The sequence below is a fragment of the Passer domesticus genome, chromosome 5 (assembly GCF_036417665.1).
Source record: "Passer domesticus isolate bPasDom1 chromosome 5, bPasDom1.hap1, whole genome shotgun sequence".
In the NCBI taxonomy this organism is placed as follows: Eukaryota; Metazoa; Chordata; class Aves; order Passeriformes; family Passeridae; genus Passer; species Passer domesticus.
The window spans coordinates 79,167,788-79,192,458 of NC_087478.1; the positions used below are offsets into that span (position 1 = coordinate 79,167,788).

At 41.3% G+C, this 24,671-nt stretch overlaps 1 protein-coding gene across 3 annotated transcripts in view; it reads left to right on the forward strand.

Moving 5' to 3' along the window:
• Positions 1 to 24,671, forward strand: part of PTPRO (protein tyrosine phosphatase receptor type O) — a 172,680-nt gene that overhangs the window by 12,976 nt on the left and 135,033 nt on the right. The window contains exon 1 of one of the 3 annotated variants that reach the window (XM_064421349.1): positions 21,359 to 21,741. The exons of the other annotated variants lie outside the window; for them this stretch is intronic. Within the exon in view, the coding sequence (XP_064277419.1) occupies positions 21,526 to 21,741 (216 nt within the window). The 5' untranslated portion in view covers positions 21,359 to 21,525. Of the gene's footprint in view, positions 1 to 21,358; positions 21,742 to 24,671 lie in introns of those variants that run through there. 3 annotated transcript variants of the gene reach the window in all.

The window sequence follows — 24,671 nt, forward strand, 5'->3', positions numbered from 1 at the left end:
TGTTCCTTTTCAAACTGAATGTGATAAAAAAATTGCTTTATAAGGAGTGATTTGTGCGAATAAGCCAGGAATCCATAGCTCATATGTGGGTCACAGTTCAGCTTCAGTTTTGAGCTCACACTTGCTGGCTTACAGTGAGCTGGTTTGGAACACCTCACGCTTCCCAATGTCCATTAGCACCCAATGTCTGTTGTTGTTTTTTCCTTGGATATTTTGATCTGGGGCTGTAGTTTGTACCATTTGAGAGAGGATTTTCATATACAGACGTTATTTAAATGTAGATTTAATCTGAGCTGTCTGTAGTTATGAACACAAGAGAAATGGAGAGCAAAGAAAGTCACTAAATTTCTCAGTGTTCATGTTCAGTTTCACTTGTATTTGGACAGAGATTTGAAATAATTTTCAAATTATTTAAACAGACCATCTCCTTTATGTCTTAATTTAAACTGAACCTCTTTCTAAACAGATCTTTTTAAAAGTGCTGCTATAAACCAATTATAAATTCCTGATGTGATGCAGGAGTTCCTGATTCAGAATCTATGGCTTATGGTATTCTGCCATTTCCACTGGATGATTTATTGGCTAATCATCTAGATGGTTAAGAGGAAGACAGGAATGAAAGTGACTGCAGATGGTCCCCAAGCTGCTGGAGTGCCACATCCAGATTTCCCAGAGGCCTCCAGCTGTTTAAATTCTCATTATGCAAAGCAAGGGTTGCCCCAGAATTCACTTTTACTGCGAGCCCCCCACCAAGGCTTTGACCACCCAAATGCCTACAGAGAAAATTTCTACATATCCTGCCTCATTTTCCTTTATTCCACACTTCATTACATGTGGTAAATTAGCCCTGGATAGGAAAAAATCAAAAAGAATCCTTTTGCCTACCACCCCACATGGAAATCTAGCCTTAACATGGATAATGTGCTTTTGGGGTTCAACCAAGCTGGTAGTGGTCCTTCTACATTTGATTGTCCTTAACAAAATGCAGTTCATGCCCTTTCCCACTGAGTAAATGGTTCTAATTATCTGAAACCTTTTTTTTTTTTTTTTTTTTTTTTTTTTTTTTTTTTGTTGTTCCCAGCATTTAATCACTGGCTTCCAAAAAGCCTGGACTTGGAACAGTCTTGAAACTCTGCATGACCATGAGAGTTTAGCTCTTACCTGACTTAATCTTGCCCACCTCAGGGATAATTTACAGCTATTTGATCTGTTGAATAAAATACATCCAAGGTTATTGACCTCTAGTCCCAGTTGCTCACACAGGATATTCCAGGGTTGCTTTAGCTCAATTAAGCAATAATATTTTCTAAAAGTAGCCCCAGTGAAACTTGTAGGGCTGGCTACTTGTTTAGGAAAGTCATTTTTACTGTGTGAAAGTACCAAAGTTGAACTTCTGATAACGCTGCTTCCTTGATAAAGGCACTTGATCTACAGCTGGTAAAAAATAAAATAATAAACCCCCCCATTAGAGCCAGTATCATTAACAGCATTCCTAAAAAAGGAAATCTGCACTTACCTGAAAATCTGAGGGTTTTTATAGGGCTTAAGAAGACTGCAGGATTCACATAGCTCATCCTACAACTTTTACCTGCTGTTCAGGAGGGGGGAGGCTCCTCAAGCAAACGCTGGGGTGCAGAGCTTGCTGTGCTGTGCTCTCGTGGCTCTGGGCAAACTAGGGTTAATCACAAACTCTGCAGTGGTGGGAAAAGGGGTGGCCTCTTGGGTGTCCAGGTTTGAAATTGCTTCTCACTCTGCACAAGTCACAAAAAAGAAAGGTGTTATCTCAGGGAGCAATCCCATTTGCTGGTTGGTTGGGTTTTTTTGTTCCTTTCTGATGTTGACTGAATGACTTAATGTTTTGAGAAAGTTGACTCAAAATGGATGGACTTATAAAGATGAAAGTGCAATTAGGGGTTTAATCCATCCCCACATCTGAGACTCTGTGTAAAACCAGTGAGAAGGAGCTGCAGGGCCGCAGTCACATGTGCTCCTTAAGTCTGGTGCTGATAGTGGCTCCTTGGCTAGGACCGTGTGACCTTTTAAAGGCTTGTGATGGAAAGAGGAAGAAATGTCTCCTGACTGTAAAAGCCTGGTTTACCCTTTCAGCCTATGATAAATTAACTGCTTTGTCAAAGTGACACTTTACCCTGTTTGAATGCCAACAAAGGCAAAAAATGTGAGCGTGCCTGCCTGGCATAAAGCATGGAAGTAAACCACATGCCTCTGTTCACCCCTGGCTCGCTAAATCCACAGAAATGCAGGATTTGGAATATGTCTAGGAATGTATTGGATGCAGCATCAAAGCATTGTCTTGATCACCATCATCCATTCACAATCTTGCACAGTGTAGTAATGCATATTTTCTTGCTTATTCTTAGATTTGTAGCTTGACCCATGAGAATTATTTTAACTCTTGCTGGGGTTGGGGGAGCAAACAGGCTGCACTCCAGCTTTGATATATGAGCTGATTAGAGCTTCTGGCAGCTTCCAGGACAGCGTTTCTCAGCAGCAAGTTCTCCAGACGACTTCTGAGGGTGGGATTACTGTTGTAGTTTTTTTTTCTTCATCACAGTCCTGCTGGTAGTAAAGCGTGTGAAACAAAAGTTCAAATGTTGCCATATTCTCCTGTGGGATAGCAATACAGTAGATAATTTCCAGATCTGAAATCAGCTACACAATGATATTTTTTTCAGCTGCTGCAGCCAGCTGAAGCATAATCAGTGATTTCTAGTCTAGTTATTAATGCTTCTGTACTACTTTTCCCATGCTCATGCAAATTAATGTAAAAAGAAAAGAAATATTATAGAAGCTATGTGATTGTTTTTTCTATAAAAACAGACTACCAAGAATTGAGAAATCAGGAATTCCTACCTCCTTAGATGCCTGAATTAGGAGCATAGTCATTTTTCAGCTCTGATACAGTCTTTAGAAAAAAGAAAAAGTTTAACAGCTAAATTTCCTCCAAAAGTGCTGATTCTATCCAATGACAAAAGAAGAATCCTCCTGTGACTAGGTTCTTAAATTCAATACTTAAATTTGGACGGGTTTATATTCCCCTCACAACTGCTGGCACCTTCTGGAGGTTGCTTCTATTCCTCAAGAGCTTTAAAATCTGTGGTAGAAATCTAGCTAGTTTCTTTTTCTTTCTCACCCTGTTTTGGAGGACATGGACCGTACTGTGGTAAACTGGGAGACTATCAAGAAAGAGTATGTTTCAGACTGTTAAACTAGTTTAAAAATAACCAAAATACAGGAGTTTCAGCCTTTTACCAGCCCCACATGTGCAGGATAATTGAGCAATGTGAACTGATGATCCTCACTACACATGTAATATTAGGTTTGGATGGATTATAAAAGGGAATAAGAATTTAAAACAATCTTTTGCTCCCTGCAGTAGTTAATAATTTGTGAGTGCTGGTTTCTCCCTAGTGCTTCTGCAGAAGAAGGTGAGAATTTCTTTCTCTCATCTAGCTGAGTAAGAGAGCTGGGCTCTGAGATGTGTGTGAGTGATCCTTGTGGCTTCCAGAGGAGATGCTACAGCTGAGCAAAAGCTCCTTTCCCCCTCCTGGCTGTAAATTCCTCATTACAATAGGCTGCCAAAATTCATTCTGGAGTTCCCACTGTTATCATCTTCCCTTGCTGCTGTCTTCAGAGTCCTTGATAATGAGGTCTATGGGAATTTAGAATCTGCCAGCTTCATGTCTGTAGAGAGAAAAGGAAGAGAAATTATACTCTCTCTTCCTTGTAGCAGTACTTAAAGTGTTGAGAATCCTGGAATAAATCCTTGGCCCAAAGGAGTCTTAAATGTACTGAGCATGGAGTGGTAATTTACACCTCCTTAGAGCCTGTCAGGGTCGGCCAAGTATTGGCTACAGAAAGCATCAAGTAGAGAATTCAGTGAAATTTAATTCTTCCAAAATTCTATTGCTCCACAATACCCACCTAGAAAATCTGTAAATGATGGAAGTTAGGCACGAGTATCAACAAACTAGAAGTGAATTCAGCACGGGAATGCATCTTATGGTGAGTGCCCAGTGTAGGGTGAAAATAAACAAGAAGTGATGCAGGAAATGGAGCATAGGAGCAAGGAGAAGACAACTGTGCTACATCCTCGGCCACTCTGTGGAACACCATCCTTAAAAACAGATCCAACATTGCCACCTGCGGGTCGATTGGGGAGGAGCTGGAGGGGCCAGGGCAGCGCTTCCCTCGGCAGAGGACAGGGACACAGGGCTGGAGGAGGGTGGGAATGCGGGAATTTGAGCCTGTGGGAAGGCACTGGCCAGCACAGGGGAGTTACTCTGCTCTTCCCACGCAAAATGTAGTGCTGCTGTGGGACACTGCTAACTGAAACACTCTTAGTGTTGTAAAACATCACTTTCACTGATTTAAGAGATGGGGGTCATTAATCGCAGAGTCGTGGAATCGTTGAACCTGTTAGGCTGGAAAAGACCTTTAAGGTCATTGACTCCAACCATTAACCCAGCTCTGTCAAGCCCACTACTAAACCATGTCCACAAGTGCCACATCTATGTGGCATTTAAATCCCTCTTCCCTGGGCAGCCTGTTCCAGGGCTTGGCAACTTTTCCATGACAGAGTTTTTCCTCATACCCAGTCTAAATCTCCCCTGGCACAACTTGAGGCTGTGCCCTCTTTTCCCCTGGACAAGAGGCTTGCAACCTGGGAGAAGAGATTGGCTCCCACCTGGCTACTGCATCCTTTAGGATGGTTTGGGAGAGCCATAAATGCTTCCCTGAGTCTCCTTTTCTCTTCATTTCCCTCCTTAGGCCAGATAACAGCATTGGTGATCCAGCTAAATTCCTCTTTGTAACTGAGTATTTGGGGTCACACCCCACTCTTTTGCAATGTAGGTCTCTCAGTAGCTCCATCAATTTCCATGGGTTATATTTGCAGGGAATTTTGGCTTCAGGTGAGTTACATCAGAAATTAGTTTGTCAATTACTGGCAGGTCTCTGGTTGAGTGCAGTCACTGACCATTGTTAAAAATTGTATTCAAGGGGAACCTTTATTTCAGCAAAGGGTGAATTTAGCTGATCTATATTTATTCAGTAGTACTGTACTGAAATGCAGATTTTAAATAAATATTTCAGTTTCTTCATAGTTTCATTCACTAATCATATATTCTGATTGTAGTACATTTGTTTTATGCCTTCATTCTTAGAAATGAAATACAACAGCAAACAGTGAAATAAAATTGTTATAAACCAAAAGAAAGTGGTATATACTATATATATATATATATAGGTAAATGACTTGTTATGTATGTGTTCATACCGACAAAGAGGCCAAAGTCAGAGGATAATGATGCATTTAAATTCTCCAAGGAATGGGCATAATTGAATTAGCTTGTTCAGGGTTCTGTTTATGCAGGTGCTGGGTTCATTTAGTGAGGCCCTAGATGATGCCATCTGTAGTATCCTACTTTTTTCCAGAAGGTTCTCTCCCCTCCATAGGCAGTGCAGAGAAATTAATTATGTGCTGGTTTCACTGGGTCTGTGCATTCTGTGGAGATGGGCTGAGAAGGATGGAGTTTTTCCTTTGAAGAAAAGGTTCTGGGGAGAGTTTGCAACACCTGCCTGTTGGAAATAGGAAACTTATATATTTATAAAGGACCTACAGGAAAGCTGGAGAGGGCGTGAGGGACAGGGCAAGAGGGAATGGCTTTGAATTGTGGGAGGGTAGCCTTAGATTAGATACAAGGGAGAAATTCTTTACTGTGAGGGTGGTGAGGCACCAGCACAGGTTGCCCAGAGAAGTTGTGGACTCCTCATGCTTTGAAGTGTTCAAGGCAAGGTCTGATGGGGCCCTGAGCAACCTGGAAAGTGTGGAAAGCATCCCTGCCCATGGCAAGGGTGTTGGAACAACATGACCTTTAAGGTCCCCTCCCTCCTGAGCTGCTCCGTGGTTGTACAGCTTCCAACTGAAGATCTGGTACCTGGCATAAAAATCCATGCTGCTTCTTGGCAAGTGTTTTCCTGGCCAGGTTTTTCTTCTGGAAGGAGCAAATGAAGCAGATGGAAAGCTTGCAGAGCTTTCAAGTGGTCAGCTGCAGCAGGAGAGCTGCTGGGGTGGAAAGGTGACTGATGGATGCCATCTCTGCCAGGGAGCATTACAAAAAGAACCCCAAAAAGACTTTGGAGCATTACACACACGCTGCTCTTCTGGGAAAAATGAAAGCAGGACTTTTCATGTTTTCCTGTGGGCTTTTCCACCTTCAGAAGCTTCAGTGTTGGTTTGGGTTTTTTTTATCACATAAGAATGTTCATTCATAGAATATTCACTCATATTCATACACATTCATAGAACATTCATAGAATATTCACTCATACAATATTGAGCTTGTAGGTTATGCTAAATGAAGTAACTGCTGTTTGACCTATCCATTGCAATGTGTTGTGAAAAACATGTAATTCACATGGGACAAAATAAGAATGAACTGAAAATAATTGAGACCCTCAGAATTATTACTGAATTGTTTTATATATTATTTTATTAATAATATATACAATATATATAATATTTATATATTAATAATATATAAAAATAATATATCAATAAATAAAATATTTATATATTAATAATATATAAAATATATATCATAATTCTATATCATTAATAGTATATTTTAGTAATAAAGTTATATAATATTGGTATATAGTAGTATTGTTTTATATAATATTAATACATTCTAGAAATATATTATTCTATATAATATTTTATTATCTTTTACTGAAATAATCCTTCTAAAATAACTGAGGCCCTCAGAATTATTTGATGTTCCTCTTTCTATTCTCTCTGGCATGTTTTACAATCATGACACTTGTATTCTCTCTGGGACTTGATATATTTCTTGTCTAATTGCAGGGCAAAGACATTAGATTGACTTAGGCTGTATCATTTGAAGGTTCCTATCAGATTTTAGGGTTTTTTAGAGTTGGGCTGAAACTTCTTCTCTTCTCTTCCCTCTGAAGGCTTCTGTCTTCCCCCTTGGAAGGCCCTGGCTGTGCTCACAGCCTCGTTACCCACCCCAGGCCAAGGAGAAGCAAATGGGACTGGGCTGTTGCTTCAGCCTTTGCTTTAGAGTTTTGCTGCTTCTGCATCCTGTGAATTGTGATATGTAAACCTCCGCTGGCCAGAAACCCCCAGTCTTGTCAGAATGAATGCAGATCATGAAAGGGAAAGGAAGGGTAGGATGCATTTGAAGGTTTTTAAGCCTTGCTGAGGACATCTGGCCTGTGATTTGCTTAGAAGAGGATTAATTGTAATGCAAACTCAGGAAGAATGGGGATCCCTTAATGACAAGTGTCAAGTATACAGGAAATGTATTGTGTATATGTTTTGTGGAATCAAAACAGAATTATAAAACCTTTCTAGGATCTCCCTGATGCTTCAAAATGCTTCAGAGAAATCCATTCTATTTGGAGAATCTCCCCAGCAGGAATTCTTTGTGTCCTCAACATCTTCCATTTTAATAAATAAGTTGTTTGAAATCTAAAGTTACAGCAATGAGGTGAAGGCTGTGCTGTTTTTCTCGTGCACAGAAATGCTTTGCAGAAATGCAAAATGCAGCAATTGATCTGGTTTGTGTCAAATGGGAGTGTTGGGACACTCTAATTAAATTCTGACTACTTTGTTGCAGACTGACATTTATTTATATGGACCCACAACCTGACTCCTGTGGGTGAACATTTGCAGCCCTAAAGGCTTCCAGCCTTAGGAAGGGCTCCGAGAGCCTGGGCATGTCCTGGTACAGAGACACCCAAAACAGCAGAGCTCCCAGCCTGTGTTAATTTCTACTGCAGGAATCAGGTTTTCCAACACATCTCTGAATGCAGCCCAGAGCTGATTCATTCATTTTTTGTGGAATGGTGCTCAGGTTAATATATCTGCCCCCAATGGTCTGTGGCTGTGTCCTACAGATGCACATGGGGACAGATTAATAAACAAACCAGAACTGTAATGGGTTTTCTGAAGGGTGACACTGGACCAATTCCATTTTCTAATAACAACAGAACTCACTAGTTTTGAAAATGAGATGCTGAGAATGGAAAATTGCTACTTTCAGAATAACATGGAGGACAACTATTGCAATCTTTGTATGGAATAAATATTGGATACCCATAAATGGTTGATGTTAGACTCAGAAGTGTTAGAGGACTTTGGCTTTTTGTTCTTAGAATGTACTTTTGTGGAACATCAGATAGGAAACCTGTGGTGTATGTTTTAAAATATATTTTCCCATTCCCAAATATTTAAATATTTTTTTCCATTCCCTCTAGATTTTTTTTGAGAATCTGAGTTTAAATGCCAAGGCTGTCAGGAAAGTAGCTGTGTGGTCAGGAGTGCCAGGGAGAGATCCCTGTCTGGCAACAGGAACTTAATTTTCTAAAAGTGTGTATGAAGGAGGTTTAGAACAACTGAGTTCCTTTTTTATTCTTATTTAATTTTTAAATTTTTTAAAATTTCTGTAACTAACTGCTTGTGAGACCCAGAGCCATGAGCAAATAGAACTGTCAATATCCTAAGACAAAATCCCCAAAAGGCAGGAGAAGGATGAAAATGTTTTTACTTGCTAGTACTATTTGTTGGATTGCTGACTGCTTCAGATTGAGGCTTGCTTCCAAACAAAACATAACATGACAAACAAAAAGAAGATTGAATAATAAACACTTTTCAACAACTTGAGGGGGTTTTTTCAGGTAATTGCATGAATTTACTACAAATTTGTGAATCACATCAGCTGATAAAAATATTCAGTTTTGCCAGAATGTTTTAGTGACTCTACTGTGACCTTTCCAAGTCACTTCAGCTTCTGCTGTCTCCTGCTCTGTGCTCACAGAAGCAGCACAACCAGATGTTCCAGGTAAAAAGAGGGACACATCCAGAGTAAATAGTGGTAAAAGCATTTCATGCTTTGCCTGCTCTTCTGACCACCTTTCACTCAGCTTTTGTGCAAGTTTCTCTAGAGAAGGATGATAATCAGGTAATAATCAGTTTGTACAGAGCAAGCCCATCCCACTCACCCACCGTTATGACTGGGCTTTAGAAAATTCAGTGAAAATATCTAAATCTCTCCTTTAAGGCACATTTTTTTCATCTTGCCTCTTTAAAGCTTCCCTTCGACTTCCCCAATCAGGTAATTATAATTAAAAGTCACGGAGAGGGTCACTCTCAGCACTTGTTAACTGCAAGTAATCCATTACAGTAAGGAATATCCCACCCAGCTGATACAGGAAAGAGCTTTGGAAGAGTTGCATCATATTGTCCAGACAAGAACTTGGCTAGGGTGGTGCATTTAGCACCTGTAATCCAAATGGATGAGCTGTAGAATCCTCAGGAACCACAGGAGTAGTTAGGAAATTGGTTTTATGTCTCATCCAAAAGAAGCTAAAAAGATAGAGAGGGGAAGGAAGCTGTGAGTTCCTGCCTGTGCATCACTAAATCACTTGTGCCCAGGACACTGGCCAAATTTTTTCACCCTCTTGGGAGCAGCTGCTGAGGATCCTTCTCATGGGCACAGTTTTTCTGCTGGCCAGGTGTCAGAATTGTTACCAGCACGCTCCCAGGTGCTTCCTTGAAGGTGGTTGATGAAAGCCAAGCAGGGTTTTAGTTGGGCACCTGGGCAGCACAGCTTTCACCACCTGGATTTGTTACTGCTGTTTTGAGACACCACTTCCAAACAAGAATCTTTTGCTGCATGCAGTGGGGATCTCTGGGTGCTGCTGGATTTCTGGGAGGCAGGGAAGCAGAAAGAAGCAAAAAGGACCTGTCACTAACTGGGGCAGCCCCTGCACTGACTGTGATGCACCTCCAGCTTCCATGGTTTGATTTCCAAAATCAAACTGCCTCTGGCTTCCTGCATCTGCTGCTGATTACAGGAACCAGGGGGTTTTCACTTTCCCCTAAGCTGCTTAATGTTAAACAGCATTTAGGTTTGGGTTTTTTGGGTATTTTCTTTTTTAAGCATGGAAAAGAATAGCTATTTTCTGGTGAAGGGCAGAGGGAGAATCTCATCATCCTCACTGCTTGAAATCTCATCAGATCCCTTTCTGTGGCTGTGGTTTCTGTTTTTTTCTCCTATAGAAAACACTACATTATGATAATATTAAGACTGAGTGCTGATGCGGGCTGAAATCAGGAATCACTGAATTGAAAGCTGTGTACACTGATGTAATGCTGCTTCTCAGGGGTTTTTTTCCTATATTACAACTGGAGCTATTTTTTTTGCCAGAAATCTTTCTCTTTTTGACATTATCTTCCATAAAGTTTAAAACCAGATTTTAAACAGCAATAGAAAACTGCTTACCTGTTCAATAGAGAATTGAAAATCTTATACTTTGAATTGCCACAGTGTGGCAATGTTTCAGAGAATTTTGTTCAAGTCTGCTGACAGTATTGATGAGCCCCAGCACTGGGCTGATGGTGGAGCTTTTCCCTGTAACCCCTTCTGTCCTCTGCATAATAATTCAGTGCAAAAGAGGGAGGAAGAATGCACCAAGATGCTGTGGTAGAGAATTACAGTGATTGGGGTGAGGATAGGGTACAGGGATTTAATTATATTTTTTTAAAATCTCATCTTATTTTTAATTTGTGTTGGAGAGACCAGCATTGCTGGTCTCTGAGCTCTTCATGTTCTCTTCCTGATATTTTCCCCCCCTACATCCTACTCAATTAATTTATTTTTCTGTAGGGAAAATCAAAACTGTGATTTTTTTGAAACTAAATGATGGGTAGAGTGACATGCTTGCCTGTTTTTTACATATTTATTTCCACATATTCTGCAATTTGAAAATAACATCATTAAGGTTCTGAATTGCAATTAGGTTGTTTGCCACCTTCCACATTATTGTTTTTTTCATGAAGTGAAGTGACCCATGTTCACACAGACGCTGTTTTAACCTCTCAATGCACTGACACTTGTGCCTATTGGAAGCTTTGCTCCAGTAAATGCCTGTGAAGGGGTAAATGTCAATCTAATTTCTCAAATTAGCCATATTTTACAAGGGAAGAGATAGGACACTGGCCAAACCCTGGATCCAGCTTGCTTCAAGCTTAGAGTCTTGTAGCTGAGGCAGTTGTCTCTATATTTTCTCAGTGTCTATTTTTCCTTAAAAAAATTATTTGTATTTAATATTTTGACAAGCAAAAAAATAATCTTTTGGATTTTGGTTAATCCCTGGAGTTGTCTTGAGATTATGCCCTGTAATTGTGTAAAATCAAAGGTAGATTTTCTCTTTTCCTTCTTCTTTTGCGTAATCTTGAGTTGGAGCCTGAGGGCTCTGCAAATGCACCTGCTCTGTCCAGACTCCATCAAGTAAAACCATTCAAACTTGTTTTCTGTGCTGTGGAAGATTATGCTCAATGTTTAGCTTTGTTTTTGCCCACAAACAAGGTCCAGGGGGAAATTATGGCTGCTGCTGTGAGTGTCCATTTGTGTGGCACTTGGTGAGTGTGTTGCACATCAATACCATGGTGTGAGTTCCTTCTCCATCAAGTATCTCTCATGTCTCTCCTTGCCCCATCCCTCTCATTTAAGAGGAGCATCTCTGAGTGTCCCTCTCAGCACAAGGAATAATCTGAGCAGTAGGAATTAATACCCATCTCCCACCAATTCAGTGATGCTCTTTTTTAATCTCACTGAGTTTGCACAGGCCTGCTTTAACAGCAATTAGTTCCCAAAGACATTCCTGTTCCTGAGGGGATCTTAAACTCATTGAAGGGTTTTCCTTACTCACTGGAAAATATGAAGCAATAGAGTTATCTTTGATGCCAATTTAATTAATTCTGCTGCAAGGCACTAATGTATTCAGAAGGCTACCACGGATATTACGCACACACTGTATTGCTCACAGCCAGTCTAATTTAGGGTGCTGCACTTGTATTGGTTTTTTTACCATGGCAAAATCGAGTCAGACAATAATGCATGGATTTGGAAAAGCTTTATAGTTCATAAACACTGCCGCATTCATATTTGACTTTGTCAGCAAAGGAAAATTAGTTCAAACAAGGTGCAATGATGCATTCACTGCTCTGGGAGCCTCTAGTTAAAAACTTGACACTGATAAACTGTTATAATTAATTCTTTCCATTTAATGAGATGGCTTATACTATCAGCAAATGTGAGCTTTGATGTCAACATATTATATTGACCATCTTCCTGTATTAATTAGAAGAGGACTTGATGGAGGCTTTTCTTACAGAAGACCAAAAGACAAATACAGTGAAGTTTGTTTATGTGCCTAACTAACTACACATATTGAGGCAGCTCATGTGTGTTTACCCTGAATCAGAGAATGGTTTTCAGTGATAAAGCAGGAGAAATTGGGAAAATGAACTTCTTGGCTCTATTCCTGCATTTGTCATTGAGTCAGGCAAGTCATTAGACACAGTTTGAGTCCAGCTTACCTATCTGTTTAATGGAGATAATAAGACTTTCCTGTTAGGGAGAGGGATTTTTAAGGCTTAATTAATTAATTTTGTGGAGCTCTTCGCAGCACTAAAATGAAAGTCAAAATATTGCTTGCTGTAGGTTAAATTGTATGGAAACAAAGTGTAATCTGATAGTGCTTTAATTTCATGCATTTTGACTGAAAATTATACTAACTTGATTATATTGATGCTAACATCCACATCAGAGTTATTGGAGAGCTTGTACTAAAAATTAGTGCAATAATAGTTTACAGATTTGCATGTTAAGGGCTAAGAATAGCTGGTTACTGATCCTGTTCTCATTTGATTATTTTATTTTGCTTTATGAGTGCAGAGAAAGTGCCAGAAAAATAAAAAATTGCAGTGTGTTTTGACATTAACAGACACTAATAAGTGGCACTCAGTGGAGCCGAAAAACAAAGCGATTAAGTAGGTCAGCTTACTTAAAGAATGGGAATTAAAATAAGGTTAAAACAGAAGTTTAGATGGGTAGAAAGCATTAAATCCATTCAAGAGAGTAATATTTGTACAGGTGTGCCCAGGTAGTGACAAAAGGGGAGGTTTAATGCAAACCAGTCTGGCAAAAGAGGGTGTTTGAGATCCATGTGCTGGATTCCTACAGCACTGTGCATGGGAAGGAGGGGAAGAGCCAAAAATGATTGATGTCAGCCTCAGATTTCTCTGTGCCACGTCAGGCTAGTGCAGCACCTGTCTCTGAATTCTGGGGGTTGGCATGCCCTGCTGCCCCACAGGGGCTCTGCTTGCTCCTCAGGCTCTCTGCCAGACTCTTGTTTGATCATGTTTTTTGGATGAGGGCTTGCTCAGAGCAGCCATCACCTTAAATACCCACCTGTATGGATGATAATCTTAGCAGGAAGTTTTCAATCGACTTTGACTTCCATTACTATCTCCTTTTTTTAAAATATATTTTCCAACATTAGTCTTTCCATCTCAATGATAATAACATTGCTGCTTTGTGTCTCTTTGATGTCTCCTCTGCTCTGGAAGAAACAGATATTTTCAGCCTTTGTCCAGCAATGTTTATTCCTGTGATTGCAACAATGAACTTGTTCCTAGCAGAGTAACTAGCTTCACTTTTCTGATTACTGTCATGGTGACTACTTGAATCAATATTGCACCTTAAAGTGATAAAATGCCTTGATTCAGGATGGATGGATCAGTGCTTTGAGGATGATTGACAGAAATCTTGCAGATAAGTCTCTGAGACTTAGAATGCACTGAAAATTATCCTGAAAATCTGTGTTTTTATCTGGGTGTTGTCTGTCATTTTAGTTTCATACTCTTTTCCACAGTAATTTCAGTTGACCTCAATATGTTGTGTTACTTTTTTTCCCAGCACAGTCTGATTTTTGTAATAAAGTGTGTTGCCATATATAACAGGATCCCATTTCTCATCTCTGTCAAATGCAATTACTCTGATGGCAATGCATTCAAATCCACCTTGATATTACAATCGTGGTTGTTTCACTCAGTGATGGGACAGAAACTGAAGACTTGTTTCTTTTTTTAACAAAGTCTGTCATGGTCAGACATTTGCAACAATGCTACTTAAATTTGTGCCTGGTAATCTGACCCCAGCAAGTACCTGAGCCTTTCTGCTGTTTGTGTGTGCTCTTGGAATAAATGGAGCCATCTTAATTTCAAGCTGTCCAAGTTCAGAAAGCTCCTCAGGTTAGAAGCAGACTTGAGTGAAATTCCTGGGAGCAGGTATCTAAGGAGATTGGGACAGTGGGGGTGTATTGTGCTGGCTGCATCAGGATGGGTTGAAAATGGGTGGGAATTATAGGTAGGGAAATTATAAAAGAAAGGTCTCATAAAATCAGGTCTAAATTAACAGCTGGCCTGTCACTTCTGAGTACTTTGCAAGTTCCCATGTGAAAACAATCTTGGTATGAAAGGTTTTTTAACACAACAACCAATTCTTGGGGAGAAAAACAACTAGCACCTGCATGAACATTAAATTTGTCCCATGAGAATCAGTGAAGAAAATATGTAAACAATTTGAGAACAGAGATTTGATAGACAAGTAAAACATCTCTTACTAACCAATAGAGTAATTGGCAAGAAAGCTGTTAACCAATCAAAGTTGCACACAAGGCCTGTAAAAACTGGATAAAATGAGTTGTGTGAATTGGCTTTTCCTGCATGAAGAAAATGGAGTTAGGTGACTAATTACAACAGATCCCAAAGCTGAATTATTCTTGAGATGTATGTGAATTATTTTCAGTGTCACCCAATGAATTCCAGGGAGCGAGTTCTGAAGCCTTTTACCCTGAGTAAAGGGTGTGTTCTCCTATAAACTGGTCCACTGACTTGAGTGGACATTTTTTACAGGAATGTGATGCTCTAACAGAGCAAGCCATTGTCAGGGAGCAGAAATCCCCACATTTCTAATGGTGAACTCTATTTTCACTTCCTTTGCCAGATAGAAGTGTAAGGTACATCAAACCTCATAGACATCACCCTTTGTTAGCAGCTACACCCAAAATTTGGGAGTTAATGTACCTGGGTGCCTTTGGTTTTGGTGGTTTTTTAGCCCTCTGCATGTATTTGGGTCACATCAGCAGCCTGAGCAAAGCTCCACATTTAATTATTGCAGCTGAAGCTATTATGCTTGGAAACACATTACCTCTCTCAAAGTCCCCATAATGTCATTCTGATGTTTTCTATGCTATTGATCTACCTCCTGCTCTGTGCAGCCTTCCTGAGCTGACAGAGAATGTCAGAGCTGTCTTGTCCAAAAGCACTGGGCCACTCCATTCGTTTCCAAGGCTTTGAACAGCTCTGTTTGATGTGTTCTAGGGTTTCACCCCGAGCTAATGCCAAGGTTCTACTCTGTGATATGGAAATGCCAAGGTAATTTCATGCTTTGTAAAGCTCTATGAATATTTTTAATTATGACAAAAACGCCATGGAAATGAAGATTGTTCTGGGTTTCATTGCTGCGTGTAGCTTTGTGTGACTCTAATTTCATAGCAATTTAGTGCATTGGGCACTTGGAGATTTGGGGGTTGTCTGGAAGCATAAGAAGGTGAACCCCATATTTGTCATGGGTTTGATAACCTTGGCTAAGCTAATGTGGGCACTCTTTTGCACACTGCTAGCAGTGATGGATTTTCTATTTTATTATTTTTTGCCACTCCCACTGATCATCTCGAGGCTCTGAAGTACAATATTCCCCACACTCTTTCAGCAGAATTCAATACCATGTTGGTCAGGGCAGAAGGCAACATGTTAGTTAGCCTTTGTCAGCTCAGACTTTGGGTTCTCTTCAGAACCGGTGGGAGTTTCTCCTTGTAAAATCCTTTCTGCCTTGTGGTAAACTTGGGGCATCAGATGGTTTCCTTTAGGACACAGAACTGAAAATATCAGCTTAGGGCTCAGCTTTTGCTGACTCCCCCTGACAGCACAGCTACCTTGTTCAGCTCTGCTGGCTTTCTTCTCATTTAAGGGCTCGTTCAAGGTATCAGGGCAGGCAGAGCAAACCACAGTCCTGGCATATTTTCACAGCCAGCTCTTCCTCTGAGGGCTGTGAAGGATCATTCCTGGAGGTGAAAGTCGTGTTAGAAGACACAGTTGGCTGCCCAATCATATTAGATTGCTTTCCAAAAAACAAGGCATCCTATGTCTGCTGAAGTAAAACATGCAAAGCCTATTAGTGTGAGAGTGTGTTAGCTCATAATTGATGTATTTGACATATTAGTGTGCTAATTTATGTAAACTGGGTAGACTGTGAAAGATGATCATGAAAAAGGAAAGAGGGCTATTTTTAATTAACATTGTGCAAATAGCTGTGTAGTGGGTCTAAAAATGGAGTGGGAATTTTATTGAGATGTTCTAACACTTAAGTTTCAAAAAGATTTTTTTTTCCCCCTACCTACTCTTGGCTATCTTTCAAGTGCTCTGGAATGAGCCCAGCTATAATGTACAGGAAGGCAGATATGAAAAATAAAATTATGCATCATTCTGTTCTTTGTGTTCACCAGTCTTTTTGACCCCCAAGATTTTGAAATGCTAAAGATTGAAGTTAAATAACAAACATTTTTGCCTTAGCTGGTAAATCTACAGATTTTCTTGCTATTTCCATATAACAGGTAAAATTCTCTTCAATCCTACCAACCCACTTTCCTTGGTGATTAGAATACCTGACTGTGCCAATAATATATTTGCTGAATCTTCTCTTTTCTCTCTCTCCTTTGAACGAAAGCCACCCCCTAGGAAGTAAATTGTTAGTGAATGAAATGGAATTTTTATGAATACATTTATGATTCCAAGCCATTTTCCCCATTCTCACATAGCTGCAGGCCCACTTTCCACACGGGGTTGCTTTTGAAATTGTTTACTCTGAGTGCCCAGTAATTGGCACAATTAATCAAACGGTGTGGCCGATTGCTTTAGTCAGCTCTTGTTGCCTGATTGATCAGCTGGGGTTTTCTGATACTATAAAAATATATCTAGAGTGAAAAGGCTGCTCAGTGATGCCATTTGGGAAGTGGCAGTGAAAAGGCACTGGTCTAAGGCATGGAAATTTATATTGGGGTATGGTACCCCCACACCATGGAGTGAGAGGAAAAAATTTCAGCACAGACGCCAGGGAAGAAAAGGAGGTTGTCTGTGCAAAATTTCAGCTCCTGCTGTAAATTTCTGGGGAGAGAAATGTTTCCTGTAACTATGACTCAGATTTCTGTGAATCAATAGAGCCTGTGAGGGTCAGAGGAAGTCGGTATATTTCAGAGGTGAAAGGTGCTAAAAGTCTGTGGCTGACTGGAGCTCAATAGATTTTTTTAATTTTTTTTTTTTTTTAGTTTTTTAACAAAAAGGCTGGATGGTTCTGCAGGGTAAAGTACAGTGGAATTACTCAGAAATATCCCCAAGAAAGATCTACCCATCTTAAGCAGAAATAAAATAACTTTTCCTTTTTTTTCCACTTTTTTCAACGTATATGGCTTTAGAAGTTGCTGAAGACAGTGAGAAATTCCCAACCTGCCTCTTTTTGCCCAGCCTTTGGCCTGCTTAGATCACAGACAAAAATGGAGAAGTAGGTCCCATCTGGAAGGAAACACTGAGGATGCAATGAAAAATAAGAACACTTAGAAAGTGCAGTGATTTCTTTTTATCAACCATATCTGCTGAGACTGGAGAGGGAACTATAAGAGTAAAAGGGACATTTTGATAACAGGTAGGGCTGGTGAAATACTTAATGGCTCGCTAGAAAGGTAAATATAGGAATATTTTTTATCTGGAATTGTGTTCACAGAACTCAATCTGTTTCTCAGGCATTCTGTAGCATCCAGATACCCTGGGACAGATAAATGAAAGTGGCATACACTGTTTAAATGTTAAATAATCTCATCAGCCTTGTGGGTATGTTTATTCCTTCCCTTCTGAAAAAAGAATAAACCACAAAAACCAGCTCAGTGCCTCTCCATACCCCATTTCAGTGCTAAAGGAAACAAACATCAGACAAAAATCTTTCATATGCTTATTTATGAGGAACAGATTCAATGTCAAAGACGAATTTCTGACTGCTTTAAAAAGGGAAATGACCTTTTGCAGGATAGTTCAGTGCTTCTCCTGCACTGAAAGACTAATAAGTGTCTGGAAGTTGATCAGGTTGCACATCTGAAGTGTGTCAATCATCTTTCTTATGAAAAGACAGATTTTGAAAAAACCTGACAGCTTGTTTGTTAGGGGGGAGCACTTTTAGAAGTCACAGGGCCGTACTTATCAAGCTGAAATCCAAGATAAATTTGCACTTGAACACATAACTGCCAACCCATGTACATTATTCTAGCCACCCTTTGCACTTGTTTTTGTTATTGTTTTATCCACTGCTGTCATTGAAATGAAAGGACTTTAGGTGAGAATACATTTAAGAAGGATCCACACTTTATTTTCATAAGAGCATTTGTCACTGAAAAATAACTTGGCTTCAAAAACTTCATGGACCAGGAGGACTTTTACTTAGAGTGGGTTTTTTTTATAAACCTCCTTTCATGTCATGCTTATCCAGACTTGCTGAGGCCTGTAAATCTTCACATAAATCTGGGTTTATACTGCAGCTAGGAATAAATGCTAATTTACAGCTTTTTTTCCTTAGGCCAAGCAAAGTTGGTAGATCTGACAGAATGTTGCTTTGGGGTTTTCAGGGATAAGGAAAGAATTTACCATAGACCTTAAATCAAGTCCACATAAGCTACCAGCAGGAACATTTATACAAACATTTGAAACCAGGAAACATTTGATTTCTATTTTCTCTGATAATCTAGGGTGGTATATGGTAACTAATACAGGTTTAGTTAGGATGATACATTAATTAAATAGCTTATTAAAGCAAACACCAGTGTTTTAATTCATCAGGCCATGAAATAAAGGTAAAACTGCCCTAGTAACTGGGAATATGTTCCACCTTCTACTCTGCCAAGAAGGGCTTTTTCAGGTTTCTGGAATGTAAAGAAAAGAGGGGGGAAAAGAAAGAATTAGTTCAAATTGCCAAAATCCCAATATCTGATTCAGAAAAAGCCATGTTTGACACCAGAATAAATGTTCCCTATTTTTCCTGGGTTTTATTTTAAAAATTTTTCTCAAATGCTTGTGAGCTTTTCATCCAAATAAGTGAAATTCCAATTTGTGAGGTACCCTGCTGAGCACTTCCTTTCCCCCTGGGCCCATGGAGAGGGTTATAGAGCATCAGTATCTTTTTCTAACTGACCACTCACAAATTACCCTGTTTCTTCTTCCATAAGTACATAAAAGTTATCTCATTGCCTCTGTTTTTAAAGCTTTGCTGGTGTATTAATAAACTGTCTGTTTTTATTGTTTAGATTCTAGAAACAGGTAAGGGTGACTGTTTTCATAGATTCTCTTCTTTTTTTCCTCTGTTCTGTATTTTTTTTTCTGAAGGATTAGGTTCTATTTTCAAACTGGAATCTTCCAAAGCACTGACCCTTTTTGGAAGAGTTGAATAATGCTATACGCCCATAACTTAAAGAGGATGCAGTCCTTGAATTCTCTTGGCTGCATTTTCCTCAGCTTCAACAGCCAGATCAGAAAACTTTATTATCTTGGTACTTTATTGAAGGTTTCATTGCAGAAATGTTTCTCACTTCTTTCAGCTATTGTTCACTTTCTTTGATTCCAGTAGTGTTGTCCTGAGGCTAAAATGCTACTAGAATTTTATACTTCTTTTTTTTCCTTTTAAATATCTTTGATCTTTAGCCTTGCTTATGCATCATTATTTTAATGTCTAAATCTTTGTAAATAAGTGGAATAGAGGAGAAGAAAGCATAAAATACAGTCCTAAGGACAAAAATAATTTAAGTTCAATTTACTTAATAAACAAGAGGTTCCCAGCCTAAAGTTCCACCTATAGCTTTCCAATACTGGCAAAATTTTAGTTTCCTAAAGAAATTCACATCTTTGTCTTTCAGATAGCCTCTCTTCATCCTAAACCTGAATACTGAAGGAAATTTAGCTATAATTAACCCCTTGCATACCAATTTCAGATAATGCTTCAAACACTAACAGAGCAGTGGGCACCCAAGAGAAGTCTGTGTCCTTCATGGTAGCATTGCATGCATCTGTAATGTCCCCAGCTTCTTATAAAAGAACATGTGGATAGCATTTGCCTTTTGGATTTTTAAATTTAGGCTTTGTGCCAATATCTACATGGGGCATGAATTTCTCCTTCGCTTCCTGGATTAATCCACATCAAGTGCGGCAAATCTTTGCTCAAGGGCCCATTTCAATACAAAATAAGCACATCCCTCTCTGGCTTTCGCCACTTTGAAATCTTTGAGCTTTTGCGGACTGAGTGTCCAAATTATAAGGAAATCAAAAATATGCCATGTATAAGCTGGGCAGGGCTCTGAAACACAGATTCATTATTGTCCAATTTAGCAGCGCTGGTAGAAAACAGCTTTGTGATTGTTTGGTTTAAAGGACATTCCCACGAGACTGTGGCAGAGTTCATCTTGCCTAAATGATATAGAAAATGTGAAAACCATCCCAGAATCTACTCTTGGTCACTGTATTTTTTGAAGGAAGAGTGAGGTAATGGCCTGTTATTCTAAGTAATGGCACGACACGAGGAGCCAAAGTTGCTCTGAAGTTTAACACCCCAGACACAGCTGTTTATTACACTGGCAACCCTATTTTGTGTGAATTGATCTTTTTTATAGCTCTGCTGGTGTTACCAAGGATGCATCCTGATTTATACCGGTGTGAGTGAGAGCGTGGTCTGTGATGAACCAGATTCTGAGGTAGTTTCTCATTTTGGAAGGATTGTTTTCATCGCCGTGGTCGAATGGGGAAGGCGTTTGAGTACTTTGGGATTTTCTTTTGGTTAGTCAAAGTTTTTGGTTTTGTTTTTTTTTTTCCTGGGGATATCATCTTAAGCAAGACTTGCTGAGGTGTTTGGAGATGGCCCTGCAGGCTGGCTGGGTGGGGTGTGAGGGGAAAACACGACACAGGGGAGGTGACCTGAGTTCTCTCAGTGTACCCCTGGGCACGAGTATCTTGCGGGACAGAATGAGTTCTCCATGCCTTGCAGGTTCAGCCCTGTTCCTTGAACATTTGAAGGGCTGTCCACACGAGCACAGGGATGTTCTGCCTTGGGTACCTGGGTACCAGCTCCTGCAGCTGCCTCCTCTGCCCCATCAGATGCCCCGGGATGCTCTCGGCATTTCTGTGCCCCGGTCGCGGCGGGGCAGGAAAAAAGACACCGGGGAGGGAGGGGTTGGTGGTGAGCGGCGGTGAGGATGCCTTTTTGCCCTCCGGGGAGCATCTGCTGGGGGAGAGGGGGGCCGGGGGCAGGGCGGTGCGGGGCGAGGGCGGCTCCCATCGTCTCCCATCATCTCCCATCGCCTCCCATCCGCCGGGGGCTGCTGCGCTCCCGGATCGCCCAAACTCCTGGGAGGGGAGACACCACCCGCCGTCGCCTCCTCCTCTTCCTCCTCCTCCTCCCCTCCCCGCCGCACACCCCAAATAAAAGGGGCGGGGGGCGGCGGGATGCGCCGCTCGGAGGGCAGGTCGGCGCCGCCGCCGGCCGCCTGATGCTGCCGCAATTCGCCATTGCCGGGCACGGCTCGGAGCCGAGCGGAGGCAGGCGGGGGGCAGAGCCGGGGGTCCCGGGGCCAGGGGAGCAGCAGCCCCCCCTGCCCGGCCGCCCCCGCGGGCCGTGGCCGCCGTCCTCCCCGATGCCCGAGCGCCGCCGGCGGGGGGCCCCGGGGGCCCGCTCCTGTCTCCTCTGGCTCTTTGTGCTGCTGAAGGTAAGCGCCGGGGAAGGGAGGGCTGCGGAGCATCCTCCTTTGTGTGTGTGTGTGTGCCCGCCCGGGGCCGCGCCGTGCCCGCTTTGTGCTCCGCGGGAGCAGCCCCGCTCCGTGTCCCGCAGCCAGCCCGAGGGAGAGAGGGATCGGAGCTGAGCCCATCCTGCGGCCGGCCCGCAGAGGGGCGAGGCGGTTTTGGGGAGCTGCGCTGTCCTTCAGCACCGCCCGCTCCTCGGAGCGCCCGCACCTCTACCCCGGCGGAGCCCGCTGGGGAGAGGATGCTGCTAACAAAGGGGAGGCTGCTGGGTTTGTTCGCAGCTCTTTTCTGATCGGCGCCGAGCTGTGCTTCAAGCTCAGCCTGTCTTCTCGGCGGATTAATTTTTCAAAGTTCCGCCTCATTCCGCAAGCTTGGTTTGACACGGCGTTCTTCATCTCGGCGCTTTAGCTCATCTCGTGGTTTCTTGAGTTTAATGTGCTCCGTGTAACTTGTGAAAGAAAATGTGTGTGGTGCCCAGGTGAATACTGCTGCCTGCAAATGTCGCTGCCCTAAAGAGCAGAGCTCAGCGCTGCTAAAAACTTTGTTGTGTATTTGTCAGTCGGTGTTAAGCAGAGCTCTGCAGCTAAGGACCTGACCTTTCAGAGCCTTATAAATGTAAATGTTCTGTGGAAATCATCGGGGCTCCCTGTGTGAATAAGAGTTTGCAGGATCATGTCCTAGAACAGCAGTGGTGTCGCTTCTAAAATTGACATTGCATTGACAGAACTATTTAAAGGGAAGCTCTCACAGCATCTGTTCACATATAGTAGTCAACTGTCAGCTGTCTCATTTTCATAACTGCTGAAACATACATTTATGCAAGACAAAATGTTAATATACAGACAAAAATTTTGTTCCACAGAATGTGATAGTTTAAAAAAAAAATAAAAAGGACAGTAAGTCTGTGGATGTTATGGCCCAATAGAAAGATGAGGTTTCTATTTTTTTCAGGAACATAGAAGTGCACACAGTTTTAAGTAGCTGTTTTATCCCACAGTCAGAGAATGTCCATTACTCTATGTCCTAGTTTAAAAAATAATTAAGGTGTTCATGTGCTGTATTTTGTTGGCTCTTTTTTTAAACTAGCATTGTGGTAAAGCAAGACAGAAAATAGGTCGTTTAAATCTGTATGAAATGAATAATAAATCTGAAGTAATTGAGTCATGTTTGAAGGTAGCCAAGGGCCCAGGTTTTCATTCTGAAGGAAAATAACCATCACTTCTCAGCTGAGTAAACCTGGGACTGGCAGGACAAAGAAAGCTGGTGAGCATTAGCAGAATTTTGTAGAGTAAGAGAAGGTAAAGCTGCAGCTTCAGATAGAGGTGCATCTGTATCTCCCTGTGTGACTGGATTATGACTTTGGTTGGATGGCAAGCCCACTTGTAATTAGTTCTCTTTGTACTGGTATTGAACACTACAATAAGAGCAATGAGACTTCAGGAGACAGTCAAAGTAAATCTGGTTGGGGGAGCAAGAACAGTGCTTGTTTCAGATCACCACAATAGAACTATTTTCCTGAACCTGAAATTCCCTGAATACTCTTCATGGTCTGTGTAATTTTTTTTTTTTCAGTGACAAATAATTGAAAAGAACTCATTTCAAAGCAAGGCTTTCCCCCAGTTTAGCTCTGTTTAGTTCCACCAACCTGTTGAAGCAATACTAAGATTAAGCAGACTCGATTTATTAAATTGGTGCTTCACCTGGAAGTTAATCTCCTTGAGAAAGCAGTGGCATTGAAGTGATGAATCTGAAGACAGGCAAAACTGATGTCTGTGTGCTTGCTGTTTCAGTGTTAGCAGCCCAAATGTCACTTGCTAAGCTGAATCTGCTTGATGTGGCCTTGATGCCCATCTGGCAATTTGTAAAATCATCAGCAGACTTTGCAAAGTGATAAAGCTGCTCAAAGCACGTTTTCTCTTGTCATTGTTTCATGGTGTGAAGTAATAGTGCCAGCTTATTCCAGCTCCTGATGCTCTCTGGGGCTGCTGGAGGGTCAGTGACACATGGGACATTGCCCACTGCATGCCACGTGCCTGATATGGTTGCCCATGGGCTAGTAAGATTTAGTTCCTTCTTTCACAGTGTGATGTGGATGCTTTCTGTGCCCCAGGGTAGGAGCATAGTATTATTTCTGGAAATACATAAATGTGATCTTGAACCTTTATCATTCTCCTTCTTTAGCAGTTTTTTAATGTGATGGCTAATTTAGAAATTAGCAGAAGAAAGGCATTGTGTGTGAGCTCAGACACCAGGATGGATTCACAGTACTTGTGAGAGGAGCAGGGCTGTGGGTTTTGCTTCAGAGAAGAATCCAACCATGGCTCTATAGGAATCTCTTAAAATATTGCCATTTTGCAGTGGGTCTGAGTTCTCTGTTAGTTTGTTTCAGTCAGAATGGCTGGCAGCAGTCTTCAGCAGCTTGCTCTGTAATCATCTCATTTTGCCGTGGCAAAGGCAGGGCTGAGCACAGCCCAAAGGAAAAGCTGCACTTCAGCTAAATAAATAAGAATAAAAACTAGACACATTCCCTCATTCCAGTGACTGATGTTTTGTTTCCCACCTTTTTTAACTGCAACCCAGCAGCCTTCTCTTAGTCATGACTGCACTGAGCTCTGGCCAGCTGAAATTCTGCTCTGGATGTTGTCCCTGATCTGTCATGTGTCCCATGCTGCTGGTGGCTTGCATCTGGGAGCTTTGAGGTTGCTTTGTTGAATTATTTCTGGGGGAGAAAGTAAAGCTTAATTAGAAGACAAAAGCATCTTGAACAAGCCAAACCTGATGCTGGGACATTGTTTACAATCTGTTCCACTTCCAAGATAGTTTGAGCAAGGCTCTTGGTAGGAAAATAATGAGAAATCTGGTTGTCACAGTGCTTCCATGTCCCGGCTAAATAGGA